This window comes from Bos indicus, chromosome 25, assembly GCF_029378745.1.
Source record: "Bos indicus isolate NIAB-ARS_2022 breed Sahiwal x Tharparkar chromosome 25, NIAB-ARS_B.indTharparkar_mat_pri_1.0, whole genome shotgun sequence".
NCBI classification, from domain to species: domain Eukaryota; kingdom Metazoa; phylum Chordata; class Mammalia; order Artiodactyla; family Bovidae; genus Bos; species Bos indicus.
This window is the reverse complement of record NC_091784.1, coordinates 20546899-20573333: the sequence shown is the minus strand read 5'-3', so window position 1 is coordinate 20573333 and position 26435 is coordinate 20546899. Positions and strand designations below refer to the sequence as shown.

Below are 26435 nucleotides of genomic sequence, written 5' to 3'. Positions count from 1 at the left end.
GTCTGACTTTTTGCGATCCCATGAATTGTAGCACGCCAGGCCTCCCTGTCCATGGGAAGGAAAAATTACTGAAAGGGAAAAATTAGAGCCCTCAGAGTGAATGGCCTCTTTGGAGGATGGTTCTCTTGGCTAGGTTGGTTTAAAAAAATGATTGGGATGGTCGTAGTCATACTCGCTGGATGTCTGCTTATTCCCTGCTTCACACCCCTCCTAATCAGGGTTGTAACAGGTTTCATAGAGACAGTTGTCGAACAGAGGATGGCCACCCAGTTGCTGCTTTTCAAGGGATACCAGCAAGTGCCAGAAGATGATGCTCTCTGATGGCTGCAGATGCACCCTAAACATCAAGAGATGGGGATGAGATGGGAGCTAGATAAAGCCCCTAATTAAAGTAACAACCTTTTGCTTTCCCATCCATTATTTTGTGTTAACAGCTTGCTTGTTATATCCATGGGAACTTGGACTACCTGGGGAGGGGCGGATCTGAGCTGTTTGAGTGGGAAGCTTATGGTGTATAAAAGATACACAGAACAGAGCCTGGGTGCTCAGCCTTTGGAGGTGACTCCACAGAGCTGGCACCGGTGCTGAAAAACCCCTGCTGTTCTGCATCTTTGAGTGCCACTTGTCTCTTTCCTTCACCATGGTTTCTATAACAACCTTAGTTATTTGAATGCTGAGTTTTAAGCCAGTTTTTTCACTCTCCTCTTTCACCTTCATCAAGCAGCTCCTTAATTCCTCTTCTCTTTCTGCTATAAGGGTGGTGTCATCTGCATATCTGAGGTTATTGACATTTCTCCTGGAAATCTTGATTCCAGCTTGTGCTTCATCCAGCCCAGGATTTCTCATGATGTACTCTACATATAAGCTAAATAAGTAGGGTGTCAATATACAGCCATGACGTACTCCTTTCCCAATTTGGAACCAGTTGGTTGTTCCATGTCCTGTTCAAACTGTTGCTTCTTGACCTGGATACAGGTTTCTCAGGAGGCAGGTAAGGTGGTCTGGTAGTCCCATCTCTTTAAGAATTTTCCACAGTTTGTTGTGGAATGTCAATGGCTTTAGTGTTCTCAATGAAGCAGAAGCAGATGTTTTACTGGAATTCTCTTGCTTTTTATATGATCCAGTAGATGTTGGCAATTTGATTTCTGGTTCCTCTGCCTTTTCTAAATCCAGCTTGAACATATGGAAGTTCACAGTTCATGTACTATTGAAGCCTGGCTTGGAGAATTTTGAGCATTACTTTGCTAGCGTGTTAGATGAGTGCAGTTGTGTGATAGTTTGAACATTCCTGTGGCTTCCCTAGTGGCTCAGATGGTAAAGTGTCTGCCTGCAATGCGGGAGACCTGGGTTCGACCCCTGGGTCATGAAGATCCCCTGGAGAAGGAAATGGCAACCCATTCCAGTACTCTTGCCTAGAAAATCCCATGGATGGAGGAGCCTGGTAAGCTATAGTCCATTGGGTCGCAAAGAGTCGGACACGACTGAGCGACTTCACTTCTTTCACTTTCTTTACTTTGAACATTCTTTGGCATTGCCTTTCTTTGGGACTGGAACGAAAACTGACCTTTTCCAGTCCTGTGGGCACTGCTGAGTTTTCCAAATTTGCTGGCATATTGAGTGCATCACTTTAACAGCATCATCATTTTAAAAAATAGTCAAAGTAAGTGAATAGACATTTCTTCAAAGAAGATATGTAAATGGACAATAGGTATATGAAAAGATGCTCAGCATCACTAATCATTAGGGAATTGTAAATCAAAACCACAATATGATAGCATCTCACATCTGTTAGGATGGCCATTGTTGAAACAAAGTATAGCAAGTGTTGGGGAGGATGTGGAGTAATTTGAACCACTGTACACTATTGGTGAAAATGTAAAATGGTGTAGCCACTGTGGAAAATAATATGAAAATTCCTCAAAGATTTAAAAATAGAAATACCATATGATCCAGGAGTCTCACTTCTATTTATCAAAAAGCACTAAGATTAGAATATTGAAGAGATTCTTAGATTAGATATTTCACTGTTATATTCATTGCAGTATTATGTATAATAGCCAAGATTCAGAACCTAAATATCCACCTACAGATGAGTTGATAAAGAAAATGTGGTATATACACACAATAGAATATTATCCAGCCTTTAAAAAAGGATAGGTGGAATGATGTCCGCATCATAGTGACATAAGATATCTCTCATTTTTATCTTCCTACTCAACAATAGGGCTTGCCAGGTGGTGCAGTGGTAGAGTCCACTTGCTAGTGGAGGAGACACAAGAGACACAGGTTTGATCCCTGAGTTGGGAAGATCCCTTGGAGTAGGAAAGGGCAACTCACTCCTATATTGTTTCCTGGAAAATCCCATGGACAGAGGAGCCTGGTGGGCTACAGTCCATGGCATCACAAACAGTCAGACACAACTGAGGACACACATACTCCACAATAACAAAATTGGCATTTATCCATGAACAAAAGTCCATCTGTGGACTCAAAGACTTAGAGAATGAACTTAACAGTTGCCTGTACACACTGCTATATTTAAAGTGGATAACCAACAAGGACCTACCCTATGGCACATGGAACTCTGCTCAACATGATATGGTAGCCTGGTTGGGAGGTGAGTTTGGGATGAGTGAAAATGTGTATGTGTGGCTGAGTCCCTTCACAGTTCACCTGAAACTATCACAACACTGTTCATTGGTTATACCCCAATACAAAGTAAAAACTTTAAAATATGGGGAAAAAACATGCCTCTGTGGAAGCTACGGCATCCAGCACCATGTGCCAAGGGATATGGGAGGAGTCATGCCCACCTGGATATCAGGTAAAAGGCAGTCAGATTTGAGTCAGTATTGAGTTAGATCTCAATACTGGTGGTGAAAACTCCTTCAACCCCTATTGGCTGGCATCTGGTAGCATCTAGAAAACCCTGACTTAGGCAGTCACCCACAGAAGAGAGAGCCTTTATGAAAGCTTAAGTTTCCAAAGGAGAAGTTCCAGTACTCCAGTTGAGCAGAAAACAAGTCTGGAGACATTAAGAGTGGGTACAGGGAACAGCTGTTTGCCAGCAACACCCTTTCCCCAAGGCGGCAGGGACAAGGGAGACCTTGTAAATTCTCCTATAGGAAAGAGGGGGAGATGTCAAAGGATACAAACTTCAAGTCAGAAGGTGAATAAATTGTGGGGATCTAATGCACAGAATTGTAATATGGTTAACAATACTGTATTACATCCTTGAAAGCTGCTTTACAGTAGATCTTAAATGTTTCCAGCTCATAAAAGGTAATTATAACATGTGATAGAGGTGTTAGCTAATGCTACAATGGTAATGATTTTACAATATAAAAGTATATCAAATCAACATGTTGTATACCTTAAACTTACACAATGTTATATGTCAGGTATATCCCAATAAACCCAGAAAAAAAGAATGTGTTCCTTTTAGCAAAATTGTATTTGTATGAGAAAACAGAAACTTTAAGGGATTCACTAAATTAACGTCAATGTCTCAAAGAAAATCTAGAAATAAATCAAGTCTTTAGAATTGAAAAAATAAATTGGTCATAGATGTATGGGTTTATTTCTGGTCTCTCAATTTTATTTCATTGGTCTATTTGTTTATCCTTTGGCCAGCAACACATTGTTTTGACTTTTGTGATTAATGTAGCTTCAGAGTTTTATAGTCTGGAATTTTGACATCAAGTTGATTCTTATTTTTAAAGATTTTTTTGGTGACCTTTGTAATTCCATATAAATTGTAGGATCAGTTTTTCCAATTCTGCAAAAAAGGCAGTTGGAATTTTTATAAAGACTTGTTGAATTGTTAGATTGCTTTTGGTAATATTGACAACTTTAAATGTTCTGATCCATGAACATATGAAATATTTCCATTAACTTAGGTCTTAACTTTTTTTCTTTCAGTAACATTTTGAGGTGCAGAGTAGTGTTGGAGAAGACTCTTGAGAGTCCCTTGGACTGCAAAGAGATCAAACCAGTCAATCCACAAGGAAATCAATCTTGTATATTTATTGGAAGGACTGATGCTGAAGCTGAAGCTTCAATAATTTGGCCACCTGATGCAAACTGACTCATTGGAAAAGACCCTGACGCTGGAAAAGATTGAAGGCAGGAGGAGAAGGGGACAATAGAGGATGATATGGTTGGGTGGCATCACCGACTCAATGGACATGAATTTGAGCAAGCTCTGGGAGTTGGTGATGGACAGGGAAGCCTGGCATGTGGCAGTCCACGGGGTTGCAAAGAGTCGGACATGACTGAGCGACTGAACTGAACTGAACTGATTGTTTTGTCATTTGTGTGTACAAGTCTTTCATTTTCTTGGTTAAATTTATTACTATGTATTCTATCCTTTTGGATGCTATATTTTCCGTTTCAAATTGTTCACTTATGGTATATAGAAATAGTTTTTTGTGTTAATCTTATAAGCTGTAACTTTACAAAATTCATTTATTAGCTCTAGTAGACTTTCGTGGATTCTTTGGGCTTTCCATATACAGTATCATGCTATCTGTGAATAGGGATAATTTAGTTTAATTTTCCAATTTGGATAGCTTTTCTCTTTTTCTTGCCTAATTGCTTAGAAATTTCCATACAATGCTGAGTAGTAGTGGTGACAGAAGATATCCTTGCTTTGTTTGTAATATTAAGAGGAAAGCTGATTTCAGACTTTCACCATTGTGTATAACTTTAGTTGTGTTTTTTAATAGATATTATGTCGAGGAAATTCCTTCTATTCCATTTTCTGAATGTTTTGTTTTGTTTTTGACAAGAAATTTTGTTGATTTTATCAAATGTTTTTTCTTGCATACTTAAGATGGTCATGTAGGTTTTGTTGTATTATTAACATACAGTAGTGATTGCACTGACTGACTTTCTTATGTTGAAACATTGCTGCATTCTTGGGAAAAATCCACTTGATCATGGTTTATATCCTTTTAATGTGCTCTTGTATATTGTTGATGATTTTTAAAAAACTATATTCAGAAGGAATATTTATCTGTACTTTCTTTTCCTGTGATGTCTTTATCTGGCTTTGACTGGAGGGTAATTGGCCTCATAGAACAGAAGTGGTGGCCAAATAGAATAGAAAGTGTTCCTCTTCTATTATTCTTGGAAGTTTGAGAAAGCTTGATATTAATTCTTTAAATGTTTGGTAGAATTCAACAGTGCAGTAATTGAATTGGATTTTTCTTTGCTGGGAGATGTTGTAGGTGAAATTGTATCCCTACACAATTCATCTGTTAAAGTCTTAACCCCTAGCACCTCAGAATGAGTATTTCAATATAGGGCCTTTAAAGAGGTAGTTAAGATAAAATGAAGTTATATCGGTGGGCTCTAATCCAATATGACTGGTATCCTTATAATAAGAATTAGGACACAGCTGTGAACAAAAGGAAGACCATGTGAAGACACAGGAGAAGATGGCCTTCTATAAGCCAAGGAAAAAGCCTCAGAAAAAAGAAAAAGAAAAAGAAATCAAACCTGTTAATACCTTAAACTTGGACTTCCAGCCTCTAGAACTGTGGGGAAAAATAAATTTCTGTTTTTTAATTCACCCCATCTGTGATATTTTTTTATGGTAGCCCTAGTAAATAAATACAGAAGGCTTTTTATTACTGACTCAAATGCTTTACTTGTTATAGTTTTGTTCCATTTTCTATTTCTTCATGAATCTGTTTAGGTAATTCATATGTTTCTAGGAATTTGTCCATTTTATTTTGATTATTTAACCTGTTAGCATATGATTGTTCACAGTGTTCTCTCATAAGTCCTTTTCATTTCTTTAGGTTAGAAGTACACAGCACTTGGATCACAGCCTTCTTGTGGTGAAGGGGTTTGTGTAGCTCAATGAAGCTATGAGTCATGCCATGCAGGGCTACCCATGACAGACAGGTCATAGTGAAGAGTTCTGACAAAATGTGGTCAACTGGGGGAGGAAATGGTAACCCACTCCAGTATTCTTGCTGGGAGAACCCCAAGAACAGTGTAAAATGGCAAAAAGATATGACACTGGAAGATGATCCCCCTCTCCCCCTCTCCCCAGGTTGGAAGGTGTCCAGTATGCTCCCAGGGAAGGGCAGAGGGCAATTACTAATAGCTCCAGAGAGAATGAAGTGGATATGCCAAAGCAGAAATGATGCTAAGTTGTAGATGTGTCTGGTGGTGAAAGAAAAGTCTGATCCTGTGAAGAACAGTATTGCACAGGAAACTGGAATGTTAGGTCCATGAATCAAAGTAAATTGGACAAGGTTAAGCAGGAGATGGCAAGAGTAAACATCCACATCTCCGGAATCAGTGAACTAAAATGGACGGGAATGGGCAAATTTAATTCAGATGACTATTTTATCTACTACATTGCACTCAACATTCAGAAAACTAAGATCATGGCATCTGGTCCCATCACTTCATGGGAAATAGATGGGGAAACAGTGGAAACAGTGTCAGACTTTATTTTGGGGGGCTCCAAAATCACTGCAGATGGTGACTGCAGCCATGAAATTAAAAGACGCTTACTCCTCGGAAGGAAAGTTATGACCAATCTAGGTAGCATATTAAAAAGCAGAGATATTACTTTGCTAACAAAGGTCCATCTAGTCAAGGCTATGGTTTTTCCAGTGGTCATGTATGGATGTGAGAGTTGGACTGTGGAGAAGGCTGAGTGCCAAAGAATTGATGCTTTTGAACTGTGGTGTTGGAGAAGACTCTTGAGAGTCCCTTGGACTGCAGGGAGATCCAACCAGTCTATCCTAAAGGAGACCAGTCCTCAGTGTTCATTGGAAGGACTGATGCTGAGACTGAAACTCCAATACCTCATGCGAAGAGTTGACTCATTGGAAAAGACCCTGATGCTGGGAAGGATTGAGGGCAGGAGGAGAAGGGGACGACAGAGGATGAGATGGCTGGATGGAATCACCGACTTGATGCACATGAGTTTGGGTGAACTCTGGGAGTTGGTGATGGACAGGGAGGCCTGGCATGCTGTGATTCATGGGGTCGCAAAGAGTCGGACACAACTGAGCGGCTGAACTGAACTGAACAGTGTGCAAGAATCGCTTAGAAGAAATGGAGTAGCCCTCATAGTCAACAAAAGTGTTCAAAATACAATACCTGGGTGCAACCTTTAAAATGACAGAATGATCTTGGATTGTTCTAAGGCAAACTATTCAACATCACAGTACTCGAAGTCTATGCCCAAAACACTGATGCAGAAAAAGCTGATGTTGACCTGTTCTGTGAAGACCTACAACACCTTCTAGAACAAAAAGATGTTCTTCTCATCATAGGGGATTGGAATGCAAAAGCGGAAGTCAAGAGATACCCGGTATATAATAGACAAGTTTGGCTTTGTAGTACAAAATGAAGCAGAGCAAAGGCTAACAGTTTTGTCAAAAGAACACACTGGTCATAGCAAACACCCTCTTCCAGGAATCCAAGAGACAATTGTACACATGGACATCACGAGATGGTCAATACCAAAATCAGATTGATTACGTTCTCTGCAGTGGAAGTAAGAAATACTCTATACCATCAGCAACAAGACCTGGAGCTGACTGTGGCTCAGATCATGAGTTCCTTATTGCAAAATTCAGGGCTTAAATTGAAGAAATCAAGAAGATAATTAGGCCTAAATTAAACCCCCACATACAGTGTAGATGATGAATAGATTGAAGGGATTAGACCTGGTAGACAGAGTGCCTAAAGAACTGTGGATGGAGGTTAGTAACATTGTACAGGAGACAGTGACCAAAACCATCCCAAAGAAAAGGAAATGCAAGACTCACGTGAAGCTGGTTGTCTGAAGAGGCTTTACTTTTCTTTTTTTTTTTTTTTTGGGGGGGGGGCATTTATTTATTTATTTATTTGCATTTAGCACAATATCATGTTTTATTTATTTTTTAACATTATTTTTTGCTGGTTTTAGTTTTTAATTAATTAATTAATTTTTAAATATAAATTTTAACTGGAGGCTAATTACTTTACAATATTGTAGTAGTTTTGCCATGCATTGCATGAATCAGCCATGGGTGTACATGTATTCCTCATCCTGACCCCCCCTCCCACCTCCATCCCCATCCCACCCTTCTGGGTCATCCCAGTGTACCAGCCCCGAGCACCCTGTCCCATGCATTGAACCTGGACTGGTGATCCATTTCACACATGATAATATACATGTTTCAGTGCCATTCTCCCAAATCATCCCACCCTCGCCCTCTCCCACAGAGTCCAAAAGACTAGCTAAGGAAAGAAGGAAGCAAAAGGCAAGGGAGAAAGGGAAAGATATACCCAACTGAATGCAGAGTTCCAAAGAATAGCAAGGAAAGATAAGAAGGCCTTCTTAAGTGAACAGTGCAAAGAAATAGAAGAAAATGATAGAATGGGAAAGACTAGAGATATCTTCAAGAAAATTAGAAATATCAAAAGGACATTTCATGTAAGGATGGGCACAGTAAAGGACAGAAACAGTAAGGACCTAACAGAAACAGATAAGATTAAGAAGGGGTGGCAAAAATACACAGAAGTACTATGTAAAAAAGGTCCTAATGGATAACCATGAGGGTGTAGTCTCTCACTTAGAGCTGGGCATTCTGGAGTGTGAATTCAAGTGGGCCTTAGAAAGCATTTCTGTGAACAACGCTAGTAGAGGTGACGGAATTCCACCTGAGCTATTTAAAATCCTAAAAGATGCTGCATTCAATGTATCAGCAAGTCTGGGAAACTCAGAAGTGGCCTCAGGACTGAAAAAGGTCAATTTTTTTTCATTCCAATCCCAAAGAAAGGCAATGCCAAAGATTGTTCAAATTACCATACAATTGTACTCATCTCACATCCTAATAAGGTAATGCTCAACATCTGTCAAGCTAGGCTTCAGCAGTATTTGAATAAAAAACTTTCAGATGTACAAGCTGGGTTTAGAAAAGGCAGGGGAAGCAGAGGTCAAATTGCCAACATTTGTTGGATCCTAGAGAAAGCAAGGGAATTCCAGAAAAACATCTACTTCTGCTTCATTGACTACGCTAAAGCCTTTGAGTGTGTGGATCATGACAAACTGTGGAAAATTCTTAAACAGATAGGAATACCAGACCATCTTACCTGTCTCCTGAGAAACCTGTATGTAGGTCAAGAAGCAACAGTTTGCCAAATATCAAAATGTAAAGTTTAAAAAAAAAAAAAAAGAAGCAACAGTTTGAATCAGACATGGAGCAACTGACTGGTTCAAAATTGGGAAAGGAGTACGACAAGGCTGTATATTGTCATCCTGCTTGTTTAACTTTTATATGCAGAGCACATTATGAGAAATGCTGGGCTGGATGAATCATAAGCTAGAATCAAGATTGCTGGGAGAAATCAACATCAGATATGAAGATGATATCACCGTAATGGCAGCAAGTGAAGAGGAACTAAAGAACCTCTTGATGAGGGTGAAAGAGGAGAGTGAAAAAAGCGGGACTGAAACTCAACATTCAAAAACCAAGATGATGGCATCCGGTCCCATCACTTCATGGCAAATAGAAGGGGGAAAAGTGGAAGCAACGACAAATTTTTTTCCTTGGGCTCCGAAATCACTGTGGACGGTGATTGCAGCCATCAGTATCTGTTTCTAACTGTATTAATTTTCTTAAGCAGCTTGGAGTTTTTTGGTTTCAGTTTCTACTGTATTTCTTTTCCTGTCCTATCTTGCTCCCTGCCTACAGAACTGCAAATTTTCTGTGGCTTTTAAGCACTTTAAAGTGCCTCAAGCTGGCCTGTTTTTTTCCTGTGGATTCCAAATTGCATCCATACCACACTGCCTCTCCCACAAGTACTCTATTAGGCAAGATAGAAACCAGTCTCAAAGGCAGCCCCAGACAAGCAAGATCACTAAATGGAAATCCCAGCTTTCCCCTTTTGCCCCAAAGTAAAATTTAGGCATTGTGAAGATTCCTTCTGACTCTGCCATACTGTTTGGAGGGACAGATTAAGTGAGAAAATGACACAAACTTCATGTGCTTTATGGTACTCACTAAGTAGTCATTTGTGCGCTGTAGCTTCCAAACTGGTTTCTAGAATTCTTAGAAAGGTATTTCGTCCCTGTATGTTGTTGTCATCCCAGTGTTTCTGAGATGCACAGGGCCTGAGGCTTCCAAAATTGCTGAGTCACTCTCACCTATCATCCAATTTACCTTTTTCTTTTTTTTTTTTTACCTTTTTCTTTATTTGGTATTGCTTTATTGCTGTAAGGCTTTGCCTGCTTCCAGAGCTCTGCCAAAATTGGTGTTGACATTCTGTATTTCTTCATCAGTTTAGTTTGTGAAGGGACTGAAGGTTGGAGCTACCTCCTCTGCTGTGTTTTCACTGGACGGTTGCTTTTGATCTGCATCTTGTGTATGAATAGGATTTCAATAGGTGCCAGTGGACTCTCACCTATTGAAATCCTATTCATAACAAGAACTGAACTGTGATGCCTACATTAGGCATTCCCAGTGTAGATGGGAAAGTGTATGACAAGTGTTCTTAAGTAACATGTAAAGCATGGAACCTCACTTCTGTCAGAAGAAATAAAAGAGAAGAAATAAGTTTTGGTGAAGATGTAGAAAAGGAAAAACTTACACGCTGTTGGTGGAATATAATTGGTACAACCACTATGAAACAATGTGGTGGTTTCTCAAAAAATTAAAAACAGAACTACTATACAATCAAGCGATTCTACTTCTGTACATTTATCCAAAGAAAATGAAAACACTAAATCCAAAGATATATATGCTTCCCTATGTTCACTGTAGCATTTTTTTGGCCATACCTTGCAGCTTGCAGGATCTTAATTCTCCAACCAGGGACTGAATCCATACCCTCGGCAGAGAAAATGTGGAATCCTAATTACAATATCTAATATATGGAAGCTTCCCTGGTAGCTCTGATGGTAAGGAATCTGCCTGTAATGCAGGAGACCAGGGTTTGATCCCTGGGTCAGGAAGACCCCTAGAGAAGGGAATGGCAACCCACTCCAGTATTCTTGCCTGGAGAATTCCATGGACAACAGGAGCCTGTTGGACTACAGTCTATGGAGTCACAAAGAGTTGGACAAGACTGAGTGACTACCACACACAAGATATGGAAGCACATATCCACTGAGAGATGAATAGATAAGATGTGATACATGTATCTATATTTATACCTATCTTTCCATTTGTAACAATATGATCCATTAGAGGGTATGAAGCTAAGTGTAAAGCATAAGGAATATAATCAGCAATACTGCAATAACTTTGATCTGTGGTTATTAGAATTATTGTGATGACCACTTCATAATGTATAAAAACACTGAATCACTATGTCATATGACTGAAACTAAAATAATATTTTGTAAAGAAAATGTTCTAACCATAAAAAAAGAAAAATAAAGCATGGTGTGTATTCCAGGACAAATTATGTAAAGCATATTAACTATATATATTATACATATATTAATATTATCATGAAGGTAATGATAACTAGAATCATGACCTTGTGTTAGCTAGGCAGTCATTCTTTTAAGAAAAGTTTTAACAGACATAGAGGGAGTCAGTTCAAATACACAAAACAGCAGAGACTATGAGTAGTGTCTGCCCCTCTTGTTAGTTTTGACATCACTTTTGTAACAAACAGAGGCTGTTTTTATCTTGAGTACTAGGCTCAACCCTGCTTTAGCCTCTAGGACTTATGCTCAACATAGAGTTCACTGTTCTAATGGTCCCTAGTATTCTTTATCCACTCTTTCTTTTTAGTGAATACAATATTTTTAAAGTATAAACCTTCATAAAATATCCTTTCATGACCTTTCATTGCTTTCAGAATAAATTCTAAACTTTAATGGATGGCTTCTCCCAATTCTTTTATGATTTGACCTTTTGATTATTCATCCATCTTCATCTTTTGCCATTATTTACATTCCTTTCATAGTCTAGTCATATGTCTGTTCCCTGCTCTTCAGTTTTCTAGTCTTTGCTTATATAATGTTCTTCTTTCCTTTCCTTCATAGCTCTTTATATCTCTTATTTGCCTCATATTGATGTCACTACCCCATTCATCATGCCCAAAACAGGTTAGGTGTCATTCTTTTGGATTCTACATCTTCCTTTTCATTTATGGTGTGTTGTATGTTTCACATTTTTGTCTGTATCTCTACCAGAGTATAAAACTGAATGTAACAACTTTGAATTCGCCACTGTTATATCTATTCCTAGAAAAAGAGCTGGCACATTTTTAATTGATTAAATTAATGTATTATATCATGTGAGCATCTTGGTTTTAAATAATTGAAACTGTAATAATAACTACAACACTGAAATGAAAACATACTTTAACACTAAAAGCTGTTGATTGATTTATAGTTTAGAAGGAACCTGACTGCTGCTTTGGATACAGCCAAATACATACCTGTGAGAATAGACAAGGCTGTGGTTTTTCCTGCCCCATTTTGTCCTAGGAGAATAGTGATCTGCCCTTTATATAAATTCAAAGACATATTGTTTATTACTACTTTGTCACCTAATTCCTGTGGAATAAAGAAAAGAAATAACTTGATATTTTTCACTTATCACTTATTAAAGATGCTTATATCCTATCCTTAGAAGAAACATCATATCATCAAACTCACATTGTATAAAAAAGATGATACTGTGAACAAGGAGCAATACATGTAGGTGCATTAAGTTTGTATACTAGCCAAAATAAATATGAAGTCTTGGTGGTATGTATATCTATTTACACTTGGTAAGGAAAATGGAGACTTTTTTATACTTTGTGTATAAAGAACATCATATTGTAATTATGGGTTTAATAAACTGTAGCAGGATCTAGGAAAGCTCACAGAAACTGCCACCAATGATTGGAAAAGTTGATGCCGTGATTTCAGCCAGAAGTTTATTTATTGATAAAAACCTGATGGCTCAGCTGGTAAAGAATCTGTCTGTAATGCGGAAGACCTGGGTTTGATCCCTAAGTTGGGAAGATCCCCTGGAGAGGGGAAAGGCTACCCACTCCAGTATTCTGGCTTGGAGAATTCCATGGACTGTATAGTCCATGGGGTCACAAAGAGTTGGACATGACTGAACGACTTTCACTTCACTTCAAAAGCATGTCCAGAAATTCTTAAGATTCCAACAGCAGCTCAAATATGGTCCATTATCTGCTTTTGTATGGCAAAAACAAAAACAAAAACTAGGAACAGTTTTTTATACTTTTAAAGACTTGGTAAAAAATATAAAACAGAATATGTGACAGACAATCTATGTGGATCATGGAGCCTAAAATATTTATTTGATCCTTTATAAAACATGCTTGACAAACTTTCAGAAGGGTCTTTTGAAAATTCCTACTATAGTTGACTTTTGAACAACATGGGGGTTAATTAACATATAATTTATAGTTGGTCTTCCATATCTGTGCTTCCTGCACATCAACTGATTCAACCAACCATAGACTGCATAGTACTACAGTATTTACTCCTGAAAAATATCCACATAGAAGAGATTGATGTATGGCAAAAGCCAACACAATATTGTAGAGCAATTATCCTCCAATTCAAGAAAATTAGAGATACGAAGGGAACATTTCATGCACAGATGGGCACAATAAAGGACAGAAATGGTATGGACCTAACAGAAGCAGAAGATATTAAGAGGTGGCAAGAATACACAGAACTATACAAAAAACATCTTAATGACCCATATAACCACGATGGTGTGATCACTCACCTAGAGCCAGACATCTTGGGGTGAAAAGTTAAGAAGGCCTTAGGAAGCATCACTATGAACAAAGATAGTGGAGGTGATGGAATTCTAGTTGAGCTATTTCAAATCCTAAAAGATGATGCTGTGAAAGTGCTGCCTTCAATATGCCAGCAAATTTGGAAAACTCAGAAGTGGCCACAGGACTGGAAAAAGTTGGTTTTCATTCCAATCCCAAAAAAGGGCAATGTCAAAGAAAGTTCAAACTACCATACAATTGCACTCATTTCACATGATAGCAAGATAATGCTCAAAATCCTTCAAGCTAGGCTTCAAAAGTATATGAACTGAGAACTTCCTGATGCACAAGCTGGGTTTAGAAAAGGCAGAGGAACCAGAGATCAAATTGTCAACATCTGCTGGATTATAGAAGAAACAAGAGAATTCCAGAAAAACATCTACTTCTGCTTCATTGACTACACTAAAGCCTTTGACTGTGTCGATCACAACAAACTTTGGAAAATTCTTCAAGAGATGGGACTACCAGATCACCTTACCTGTCTCCTGAGAAACCTGTATCAAGGTCAAGAAGCAACAGTTACAACTGGACATGGAACAATGGACTGATCACAGTTGGGAAAGGAGTACATCAAAGCGGTATATTGTCACTTTGCTTATTTAACTTATATGCAGAATACATCATGTGAAATGCTGGACTGGATGAAACACAAGCTGGAGTCAAGACTGCTGGAGAAATATCAACAACCTCAGATATGCAGATAATACCACACTAATGGCAGAAAGTGAAGAGGAACTACAGCCTCTTGGTGAAGGTGAAAGATGAGAGTGAAAAATCTGCTAAAGACTCAAATTCAAAAAACTAAGATTATGGCATCCAGTCCCATCATTTCATGGCAAATAGAAGTGGAAACAGTGAAAGACTTTATTTTCTTGGGCTTCAAAATCCCTGCGGACAGTGATTGCAGCCACAAAACTAAAAGATGCTTGCTTCTTGGAAGAAAAGCTATGAGAAATTTAGACAGCATAATAAACAGCAGAGACATCACTTTGCCACAAAGTCTTGTATAGTCAAAGCTATGGTTTTTCCAGTAGTCATATACGGATGTGAGAGTTGAATCACAAAGAAGGCTGAGCACTGAAGAATTAATGCTTTTGAACTGTGGTGCTGGAGAAAGTTCTTGAGAGTCCCTTGGACAGCAAGGAGATCAAATCAGTCAATTCTAAAGGAAGTCAACTCTGAATATTCATTGGAAGGATTGTTGTTTTAGGATTTCAAATCCTAAAAGATGATGCTGTGAAAGTGCTGCACTCCATATGTCAGCAAATTTGCAAAACTCAGCAGTGGTCACAGGACTGGAAAAGGTCAGTTTTCATTTCAACCCCAAAGAAAGGCAATGCCAAAGAATGTTCAAATGATCTCACATTCTAGCATTCATCTCACATGCTAGCATTACCAAAAGGCAGAGGAACTAGAGATCAAATTTCCAACATCCACTGGATCATCAAAAAACCTAGAGAATACCAGAAAAACATCTACTCCTGCTTTATTGATTATGCCAAAGCCTTTGACTGTGTAGATCAAAACAAAATGTGGAAAATTCTTCAACAGATGGGCATACCAGACCACCTTACCTTTCTCCTGAGAAACCTGTATGCAGGTCCAGAAGCAACAGTTAGAATCGGACATGGAACAATCAACTGGTTCCAAATTGGGAAAGGAGTACGTCAAGACTGTATATTGACACCCTGCTGATTTAACTTATATGAAGAGTACATCATGTGAAATGTCAGGATGGATGAAGCACAAACTGGAATCAAGATTACCAGGAGAAATATCAATATCTCAGATATGTAGATGACAGCTCTTTTATGGCATAAAATGAAGAGAAACTAAAAAGCCTCTTTATTAAAGTGAAAGAGGTGAGTGAAAAATCTGGCTTAAAACTCAACATTTAAAAAACGAAGATCATGGCATCTGGTCCCATCACTTCATGGCAAATAGATGGGGAGACAATGGAAACAGTGACAAACTTTATTTTTGGGGGCTCCAAAGTCACTGCAGATGGTGACCGAAGACATGAAATTAAACAAAGCTTGCTCCTTGGAAGAAAAGCTGTGACCAACCTAGACAGCACATTAAAAAGAAGAGACATAGGATGAGATGGTTGGATAGCATCACTGACTTGATGGACATGAGTTTTAGCAAGCTCTGGGAGTTTGTGATGGACAGGGAAGCCTGGTGTGCTGCAGTCCATGGGGTTGCAAAGAGTTGGACAAGACTGAGTGACTGAACTGAACTGAACTGACATGTACATTTATACATGTGTGCTAAGTCACTTCAGTCGTGTCTGACTCTTTGTGACCCCATGGACTGCAGCAGCTAGGCTCCTCTGTCCATGGGGTTTTCCAGGCAAGAATACTGGAGTGAGTTGCCATGCCCTCCTCAAGGGGATCGTCCCAAGCCAAGGATCAAATGTGCATCTCATGTCTCCTGCATTGGCAGGTGGGTTCTTTACCTCTAATGTCACCTGGGAAGCCCCCATAGTATACATGTATATTAATCAGGTGACATTTAAGTAGGATAATTAGCTTTTTGGATGTTAATCAAACCTCAAAAATGTGGTTTTAGAAACACATGGATATTGCCTAGTTGATGTTGTTCTATTCAAATACAATAAATTATACAAACATTCAGAAAATATTTTAATTTGAAAATTAAAACCAATAACCTGAAAGTCTTAGTGTTATAGTAAAACAGAATTCAATAATAATAATAAAAGGTAAGTGGTGTGGTTACATAAACAACAATTAGAGTAGATTTAAGAGAGAAAAAATATTGCCAAAGATAAGAATGTCATTTTATAATCATAATGAGATCAGCCTTTCAAGAGGACATAATATTACTAAATGTTTATATACCCAATAACTGAATTCAAAATACATGAGGCAACAATCAATAGAACTACAAACAGAAATAGAAAAATGCAGTTATTATCAAAGACTTTGATACTTTGCTCTCAATAATTGTTAGAATATGTAGAATCAGTAAGGACATAGAATACTTGAAGAGCTAACAACTAACTTGTCTTAATTGACATTTTTGTATTAATTCACTTAACATGAGCAGATTACACATTATTTTCAAGTACTTATAAAATTTATTTAGACAAATGATTGACTGAAACAAGTAAGAATCAACACATTTAAAAGAATTGAAGTCATACAAAGTGTCTTTCTTTGACCATAATCAGAGTTAAATTAGAAATTAATTACAAAAAAGATCTCAGGAAAATTCCCCAAGTAATTAGATACAAAATAATACATGTACAAAATCTCTTCTGGAAAATTGAAAAGGAGGAAATACTTCCCAACTCACTATATGAAGCTATCATTATCCTGGTATCAAAATGAGAGAAATACCTTACAACAAATGAAAAGAGAACAATATCTATCATAAAAATCCTCATTAAAAACACTCTAAACAAAATTTAAGAAAATTGAATCCATTAAAAAAGACAATAAAAAGATTCATTTCTGGGAAATAGGCATGAAGAGCTCCATAGACCCACTCCACAGTGGAACAAGAAATTCTGGTAAAAATTTAAAAAAACATGTTTCATGTTGAGGTTTGATAGAAAACTACAAAATTCTGTAAGCAATTATCATTCAGCTAAAAAATAATAATAAAAAAAGGAGTTCAGAACTGAAAAAAAGAAAAAAAATTAAAAAAACAAAACAAAAAGCAACCACTTAAAGCCTCCAGAAACTGATCTGAGAAAATACTGCAAATGGAGAAACACTTAAGAAAATCTACTATAACTTGGTAAGAATAGCAAAGGTCTATGTTATTTAACATTTAATTGCTCCATTAATAGTTTGTTATCTAGTTTCCTTCTTTTTTTCAGTGCCCACTTATCCCCCAATATTCTCCATTCTGTGGAAAATATCTTGGATTTGTCCATTTCTTTTAATAGGTATTGCTATGACCTTTGTTCAACTATCATTACTTCTGAAGCAAGGTACCATTGGTCTTTGTTTCCTACACTTCTCCTTAACTCCTCAATTTCCAACATCCCATTTCCCACAAGGTAGTCAAAAATGATCTTAAAAAAAAAAAAAAAAATATATATATATATATATATATATATATATATACACACACACATTCCTCTAGCCAAATAATGGCTTCCCAATGAAGCCATTTACTAACATTCTTTTGCCTCCAAATATTGTATTTTTTTTTTTTTTCTGTTCCTCAAACACATTGACAGGGTAACAGGTAGGAAGACTAGGGGTCCCCAAGAGGCAGGAGGAAATAAACTGCAAGTGGCAGACATTTTTTCCTAATTCTATGCTGTCACGGCAACTCCTGGTTCCACTTGAACTTAACTTTTCTCAAACCTTGAGCTAACCAATGTGTTTTTCTTATGGAAATGTTTTTCTTAAGCTATCTTGATGAAACTATGTATTTCCCTTGGAATCTGCCTTTCTTCAAATCCATTTCCCCCAAGACTAACCTTTTTCTCAAACCTTGAACTGCTAATGGCTCTACAAACCAGTATGTCTTACACATGGAAATGTTCTCTTAAGCTCTGTTAATGAAACTATGTATTTGCCTGGAAATCGGCCTTTCTTCAAGATTCATGTCAATTGTTTTATGGCTGGGATGACTCACCTTGTGCCAATGCTATCTCAAAATGCATGCTGTGGGAGAGGGGTCAGGTGCAGCTCTCTCAGTTTTGAGCTGTTTCTTTTATCTAATTAGCAGCTTGCTAACAGATATATAACTCCTTGCTAAAAACTAGCAAGGGGGCACACTTTCTGTCCCCTTCTGATGTCTATGCTGGAAGGTTTTACTATCCTTTTTATACTTTAATAAACTTTTGCTACATAAAAGCTCCTAGTGATTGAGCCTCGTCTCTGGCCACAGATCAAAATCCTCTCTCTGGAAGTCATGAATCCCGGCATAGCTAATGGCTCGCAGCAGCAATCTTTCAACATGAAAGTCTTTTCTCACCTCAGGGTTTTCAAATTTGTGATTTTCTAACATGAGTGTTTTTCCTTTAGCTTTTCAAATAATTGATTCTTCTCATTCTCTAGTTCAAAGGTTATCCCTTCATAGAGGTTTTGCTTTAACTACCTTTGATGTTATCCTCTCCAACCACACACCCAAATGTTATTATTGCATTATAAAGTTTATTTTCTTCAGAGAATTTTATTACAAAATTCAAATATCACTTGCTGCCAAATCCATTAGAGGAGATTAAAAATAAGCACAACAGGTAGAGCAAATAAGATCACACACAGAATATATATTTATATGTTCTATGAATGCTTCAGATGAGAACTCTATTAACTATGATTCTTTATTAAGTATCTCATTTGATTTCTTGGAATAGCTAGTTACAAACAATCCTAATAGTAGTATGTAGTATTCAGTCTTCGTAAGAAAAAGAGACTTTTGAAACAATACCTTGTACAAATGTTTGATCTTGATACCTGCCACCAAGCCAGTAGGTTCAGCCTCAAAATACTTGTTTTGAGTTATCACAGAGTCATTCATTTCTTCTTTTTTTATTTTAATTCTTGGTTTGCTGAACCAGTACGAGTGCTACAAAGAAAGCCAAAGTGAAATTACCAAAGTGAGCATTAAGAAATGAAGCACTCTATCTGAACAGTCTCATAACAAGGAAATCAATTGAGTCATTGCCAAAAAATAAGTGAAGTTAAGTAAAGTCCAGGATCAGGAGACTTCGCTGGTGAATTCTACTGAACATTTAAATAAGAGTTAACAGCAGTCCTTCTCCAACTCTTCCAAAAAGTATAAGAGGAGGGAACATTCCATAATTCATTCTTATAAGGTCAGTGTTATCCTGACAGCAAATCCAGATAAAGAGATCACAAAGAAAGTAACTATAATCCAATATCTCTTATGACTATAGATGCAAAAACCAACTACTAGCAAACTGAATCTAATAAGCATATCAAAAGAATTATACATCATGATAAAGTGTGATTTATCCCAGGAATGCAGGGGTGTTTCAACAAAAGAAAGTCAATCAATGTAATATATCACATTAATAGAACAAATGGAAGAAACACATGTGGTCATCTCAACTGATGGAAATAAAGCCTTTGACAAAGTGTTTCAAGATAAAGAAGAAAACTATATCAAAATGATAAATGATAACAAAATGATATCATTAATCTATATTTCTGTCTTTGTGCCAGTACCATACTGTCTTGATGACTGTGGCTTTGTAGTAGAGCCTGAAGTCAGGCAGGTTGATTCCTCCAGTTCCTTTCTTCTTTCTCAAGATTGCTTTGGCTATTTGAGGTTTTTTGTATTTCCATACAAATTGTGAAATTATTTGTTCTAGCTCTGTGAAAAATACTGTTGGTAGCTTGATAGGGATTGCATTGAATCTATAGATTGAATCTATAGATAGCTTTGTGTAGTATACTCATTTTCACTATATTGATTCTTCTGATCCATGAACGGCAATTTCTCCATCTATTTGTGTCCTCTTTGATTTCTTTCACCAGTGTTTTATAATTTTCTATATATAGGTCTTTTGTGTCTTTAGGTTGATATATTCCTAAGTATTTTATTCTTTTCGTTGCAATGGTGAATGGAATTGTTTCCTTAATTTCTCTTTCTGTTTTCTCATTGTTAGTGTATAAGAATGCAAGGGATTTCTATGTGTTGATTTTATATCCTGCAAATTTACTATATTCATTGATTAGCTCTGGTAATTTTCTGGTGGAGTCTTTAGGGTTTTCTATGTAGAGGATCACATCATCAGCAAGCAGTGAGAGTTTTACTTCTTATGGAACAAAATAGAAAGCCCAGAGATAAATCCATGTACCTATGGGCACCATATCTTCGACAAAGGAGGCAAGAATATACAATGGAGAAAAGGCAATCTCTTTAACAAGTGGTGCTGAAAAAACTGGTCAACCACTTGTAAAAGAATGAAACTAGAACACTTTATAACACCATACACAAAAATAAACTCTAAATGGATTAAAGATCTAAACATTTAAGACCAGAAACTATAAAACTCCTAGAGGAAATCATAGGCAAAACACTCTCTGACATAAATCACAGCAGGATCCTCTATGACCCACCTCCCAGGTATTGGAAATAAAAGCAAAAATAAACAAATGGGCCTAATTAAACTTAAAAGCTTTTGCACAACAAAGGAAACTATAAGCAAGGTGAAAAGACAGCCTTCAGAATGGGAGAAAGTAATATCAAATGAAGCAACTGACAAAGAATCAATCTCAAAAATATACAAGCAACTCCTGCAGCTCAATTCCAGAAAAATAAACGACCCAATCAAAAAATGGGCCAAAGGACTAAATAGACATTTCTCCAAAGAAGACATACAGATGGCTAACAAACACATGAAAAGATGCTCAACATCACTCATTATCAGATAAACGCAAATCAAAACCACAATGAGGTACCATTTCACGCCAGTCAGAATGGCTGCTATCCAAAAGTCTACAAGCAATAAATGCTGGAGAGAGTGTGGAGAAAAGGGAACCCTCTTACACTGTTGGTGGGAATGCAAACTAGTACAGCCACTATGGAGAACAGTGTGGAGATTCCTTAAAAAACTGGAAATAGAACTGCCTTATGACCCAGCAACCCCACTGCTGGGCATACACACCAAGGAAACCAGAATCGAAAGAGATACATATACACCAATGTTCATCGCAGCACTGTTTATAATAGCCAGGACATGGAAGCAACCTAGATGGCCATCAGCAGATGAATAGCTAAGAAAGCTATGGTACATATACACAATGGAATATTACTCAGCCATTAAAAAGAATACATTTGAATCAGTTCTAATGAGGTGGATGAAACTGGAGCCTATTATACAGAGTGAAGTAAGCCAGAAAGAAAAACACCAATACAGTATAATAACGCATATATATGAAATTTAGAACAATGGTAACAATAACCCTGTATGCGAGACAGCAAAAGAGACACAGAGGTATAGAACAGTCTTTTGGACTCTGTGAGAGAGGGTGAGGGTGGGACGATTTGGGAGAATGGGACTGAAACATGTACATTATCATATGTGAAACGAATCACCAGTCCAGGTTCGATGCATGATACAGGGTCCTCAGGGCTGGTGCACTGGGATGACCCAGAGGGATGGGATGGGGAGGGAGGTGGGAGGAGAGGTTCAGGATGGAGAACACATGTACACCCATGGTGGATTCATGTCAATGTATGGCGAAACCACTACAATATTGTAAAGTAATTAACCTCCAATTAAAATAAATAAATTTATATTTAAAAATAAATAAAATAAAAAATTTTTAAATGATATCAAAATGATATGAAGTTTTATTTAAAAAATCCATAGATAACATCATATTCAATGGTGAAATTTCCCCTAATATCAGGAACAAGATAAGGAGGCCTACTTTCACTTTTGCTACTCACCACTGTACTGGGAGATTCAGTCAGAACAATGAGGCAGAAAAAGAAATAAAAGGCACTCAAATTGGAAAGGAAGATGACATGATCCTACTTATTAAAAAAAAACCCAAAGAATACACACCCAAACTCATAGAGATAAACACATTCAGCAAAGGTGCAAGGTATAAGAACAATATGCAAAAATCAGCTGTAGTTTTATATACAAGCAACAAGCAATACAAAAATAAAACTAACAATTCCAGTTACAATAGAATCCAAAATAGTAAAATACTTGGGAATAAAGTTAACGAAAAGTGAAAGACTTGTACAGAAAAAACTGTAAAACTTTGCTGAAAGAATTTAAATAAGACATACAAATAATATTTTTAATCTGGCAATATTAGTTAAAACAATCAACAAATTCAATGTAATTCTTATAAAAATTTAGATGAACATTCTTGGAGAAATACAAAAATTGAGCATTAAGTTCATATGGACTTGCAAGAGGCCCCTAACAGCCAAAACAATGTTGGTAAAGAAGAACTAGGTTGGAGTATTCACACTTTCAAATTTCAAAATTTACTATAAATATACTATAAATAATCAAATCAGTATGGTACTGTTATAAGGATACATATATAGGCCAAAGGAATAAAATTAAAGGTCCAGAAATAAACTAGTACATCTGTGATCAATCTTTTCCATCAAGTGTGCTAAGGCCATTTAATAGGGAAAGAATAGTCTTTTCAAATAGTGTTGTGAAGAGAACAGGATATCCACGTGCAAAAGACTGAAGTTGGATCCCTACCTCACACTACACAGAAATTAAATAAAAATTGACCAATGATCTAAATATAAGTGATAAAAATCACCAAACTCTTAGAAGAAAAAATAGACACTTTATATTTGTCATTGTCAAGACTTTATATTTGACAATGGTTACTAAGATATGACACCAAATTCACAGTAACAAAATAAAAATTGGTAAATTGGCTTAATCAACACGTAAAGCTTTTATGCATGAAAAGGCACTGTCAAGATAGTGAAAAGACAACCCACAGAATGGAAGAAAATATTTGCAAACCATGTATCTGATAAGAGTCTAGTGTCCAGAATATATAAAAAGACAAATAATCCCATTTTAAAATCGGCACAGAACTTGCATAGACATTTTTCTAAATAATATATACAAATGGTCAATAAGTACATTAAAAGACCTCAGCATGATTAGTCATTAGGGAAATGCAAGTCAAAACAAGATATACCTTATATCCTCAAGGGTAAAATAAAAGAAAGAAAAAAAGAAACAGTTCAGTGGTTTCATTAAACATAGAATTACCAAAAACCACCAAACTGAAAACATTAAACACAAAATTACCATGCTTAGGTACAGTCCCAAATTCCACTCATAGATATAGTTCCAAAAGACCTGAAACAGGTATTCAAACAAACACTTATACATAAATATTCATAGCATCACTACTCAATAGTCATAGGATGTCCTTTACATCCAACTAAGAATGACTAGATAAAGGAAATACTTAGCCTCTGTGTATATACAATAGAATATTATTCAGCAATCAAAAAGATTGAAGTACTGATACATACTATAACATGGATAAACCTCAAAAACGTGCTAAGCAAAAGAAGTCAGACACAAATGATCACATATTGACTGACTATTTCTATGAAACATCCAGAATTGGTAAATCCATTGAAAAAGAAAGCTGATTAGTAATTACTAGGGACTTGGGATAGGGGAAAATGGGATATGGCTTCTTAATGAGTATAGAATTTTATTTTTGGGTGATGAAAAGATTTTGGAACTAGATTTGTGCATGTATGGGGTTTCCTGGGTGGCTCAGTGATAAAGAATCTAGCTGCTAATGCAGGAGACACAGAAGACATGGGTTTTACCTCCAGGAAGATCCCCTGGAGGAGGAACTGGAAAGCCACTCCAGTATTCTTGCCTGTAGAATCTCATGGACAGAGGGGTACCATCCAGGATTCTGTCCCTGGCCGGCTATACTCCTCTGGGTTGTAAAGAGTTGGACACGACTGAGCAACTGAGCATGCCACATATGCATGTGCATGTATATTGTAAATGTATAAAATGTCATCACCTGTTCACTTTTAATTTTAAGTTATATGAATTTCACCTAAATTAAAACACTAAATGTGAAAAAAATGAGGCACTAAAAAATTAAAAACACTTTAGCTTGGTTTACTTTTTGAGATACAGGAAATCTGCTACATACTTTCAGGGGTTATTTTGTTGTTGTTTGGTCACTAAGTTGTGTCTGACTCTTTGCGACACCATGGACTGTAGCATGCCAGGCTCCTCTGTCCTTCACTATCTCCTGGAGTTTGTTGAAATTCATGTCCATAGAGTCAGTGATGTTATCTAACCATCTCATCCTTGGCCACCTCCTTCTCCTTTTGCCTTCAATCTTTCCCAGCATCAGGGTTTTTTCCAATAAGTTGGATCTTTGTACCAGGTGGCAAAGTATTGCAGCTTAAGCTTCAGCAACAATCCCTCCAATGAATATTCAGTATTGATTTCCTTTAAGATTGACTGGTTTGATCTCCTTGCAGTCCAAGGGACTCTCAAGAGTCTTCTCCAGCACCACAGTTTGAAAGCATTGATTCTCCAATGCTCAGCCTTCTTTATGGTCCAATCCTCACATGTGTACATGACTACTGGAAAAATTATATCTTTGACTATATGGATCTTTGACTATACAGACCTCAGCAAAATGATGTCTCTGCTTTCCCTCCAAAGAGAAAGCGTCTTTTAATTTCATGGCTGCAGTCACCAGTGATTTTGGAGCCCAAGAAAATAAAAATCTGTCACTGCTTCCATTTTCCCCCTTCTATTTGCTATGAAGTGATGGGACCAGACGCTATGATCTTAGTTTTTTGAATGTTGAGTGTTAAGCCACTTTTTAACTTTACTCTTTCACCCTCATCAAGAGGCTCTTTAGTTCTCTTCACCTTCTGCTATTAGAGCAGTATCATCTTCATATCTGAGTTTGTTGATATTTTCCCTGTAATCTTTATTCCATCTTGTGATTCATCCAGTCTTCCATTTTGCATGATGCATTGTGCATGTTAGTTAAATAAGCAGGGCAACAATATACGGCCTTGTCATACTCCTTTCCCAATTTTGAACCAGTCAATTGTTCCATGTCTGGTTCTAAATGCTGCTTCTTGATCTGCATACAGATTTTTCAGGAGACAGGTAAGGTGGTATTGCACTTCTATCTCTTTAAGAATTTTCCACAGTTTTTTTGTGATTCACACACTCAAAGGCTTTAGCATAGTCAATGAAGCAGAAGTAGATATTTTTCTGGAACTCCCTTGCTTTCTTCAGTGATCCAGTGTATGTTGGCAATTTGATCTCTGGTTCCTCTGCCTTTTCTAAACTCAGCTTATATATCTGGAAGTTCTCAGTTCACGTACCTCTGACAATGCTAAAGAATGTTCAAACTACCATACAATTGTTCTCATTTCACATACTAGCAACGTTAAGCTCAAAATACTTCAAGTTAGGCTTCAGAGGTACGTGAACTGGGAAACAGAGACAGACATCACACTCTTGGGCTCCAAAACCACTGCTGATGGTGACTGCAGCCATGAAATTAAAAGATATTCCTTGGAAGAAAAGCTATGACAAACCGAGACAGCATATTAAAAAGAAGAGACATTACTTAGCTGACAAAGGTCCATCTAGTCAAAGCTATGGTTTTTCCAGGAATCATGTACGGATGTGAGAGTTGGACTATAAAGAAAGCTGAGCGCCGAAGAATTGATGCTTTTGAACTGTGGTGTTGGAGAAGACCCTTGAGAGTCCCTTGGACTGCAAGGAGATCCAACCAGTCAATCCTAAAGGAAATCAGTCCTAAATATTCACTGGAAGGACTGATGTTGAAGCTGAAACTCCAATATTTTGGCCACCTGATGCAAAGAACTGACTCATTAGAAGAGACCTTGATGCTGGGAAAGACTGAAGGCAGGAGAAGAAGGGGATGACAGAGGATGAGATGGATGGTATCGCTAACTCAGTGGACATGAGTTTGACCAAGTTCTGGGAGTTGGTGATGGACAGGGAAGCCTCGTGACCTGCAGTCCATGGGGTCACATAGTTGGACTGAGCAACTGAACTGAACTGAACCCTCCACTCATCAGGATCTAAGAAACTATCACATATGAACTTAACAGGGAACATAGTTTACAGACACTTTTACATTTTTTACATTTTTACA

At 37.3% G+C, this 26435-nt stretch overlaps 1 protein-coding gene across 1 annotated transcript in view; it reads right to left on the bottom strand.

Moving 5' to 3' along the window:
• The window catches only part of LOC109578125 (phospholipid-transporting ATPase ABCA3-like), a 204253-nt gene that overhangs the window by 115718 nt on the left and 62100 nt on the right, over positions 1–26435 (bottom strand). Inside the window, exons 10-11 of the mRNA XM_070779778.1 lie at positions 19201–19338; positions 12415–12532 (exon numbers count right to left, since the gene is read on the bottom strand). Coding sequence (XP_070635879.1) covers positions 12415–12532; positions 19201–19338 — 256 coding nt within the window. The remainder of the gene's footprint in view (positions 1–12414; positions 12533–19200; positions 19339–26435) is intronic.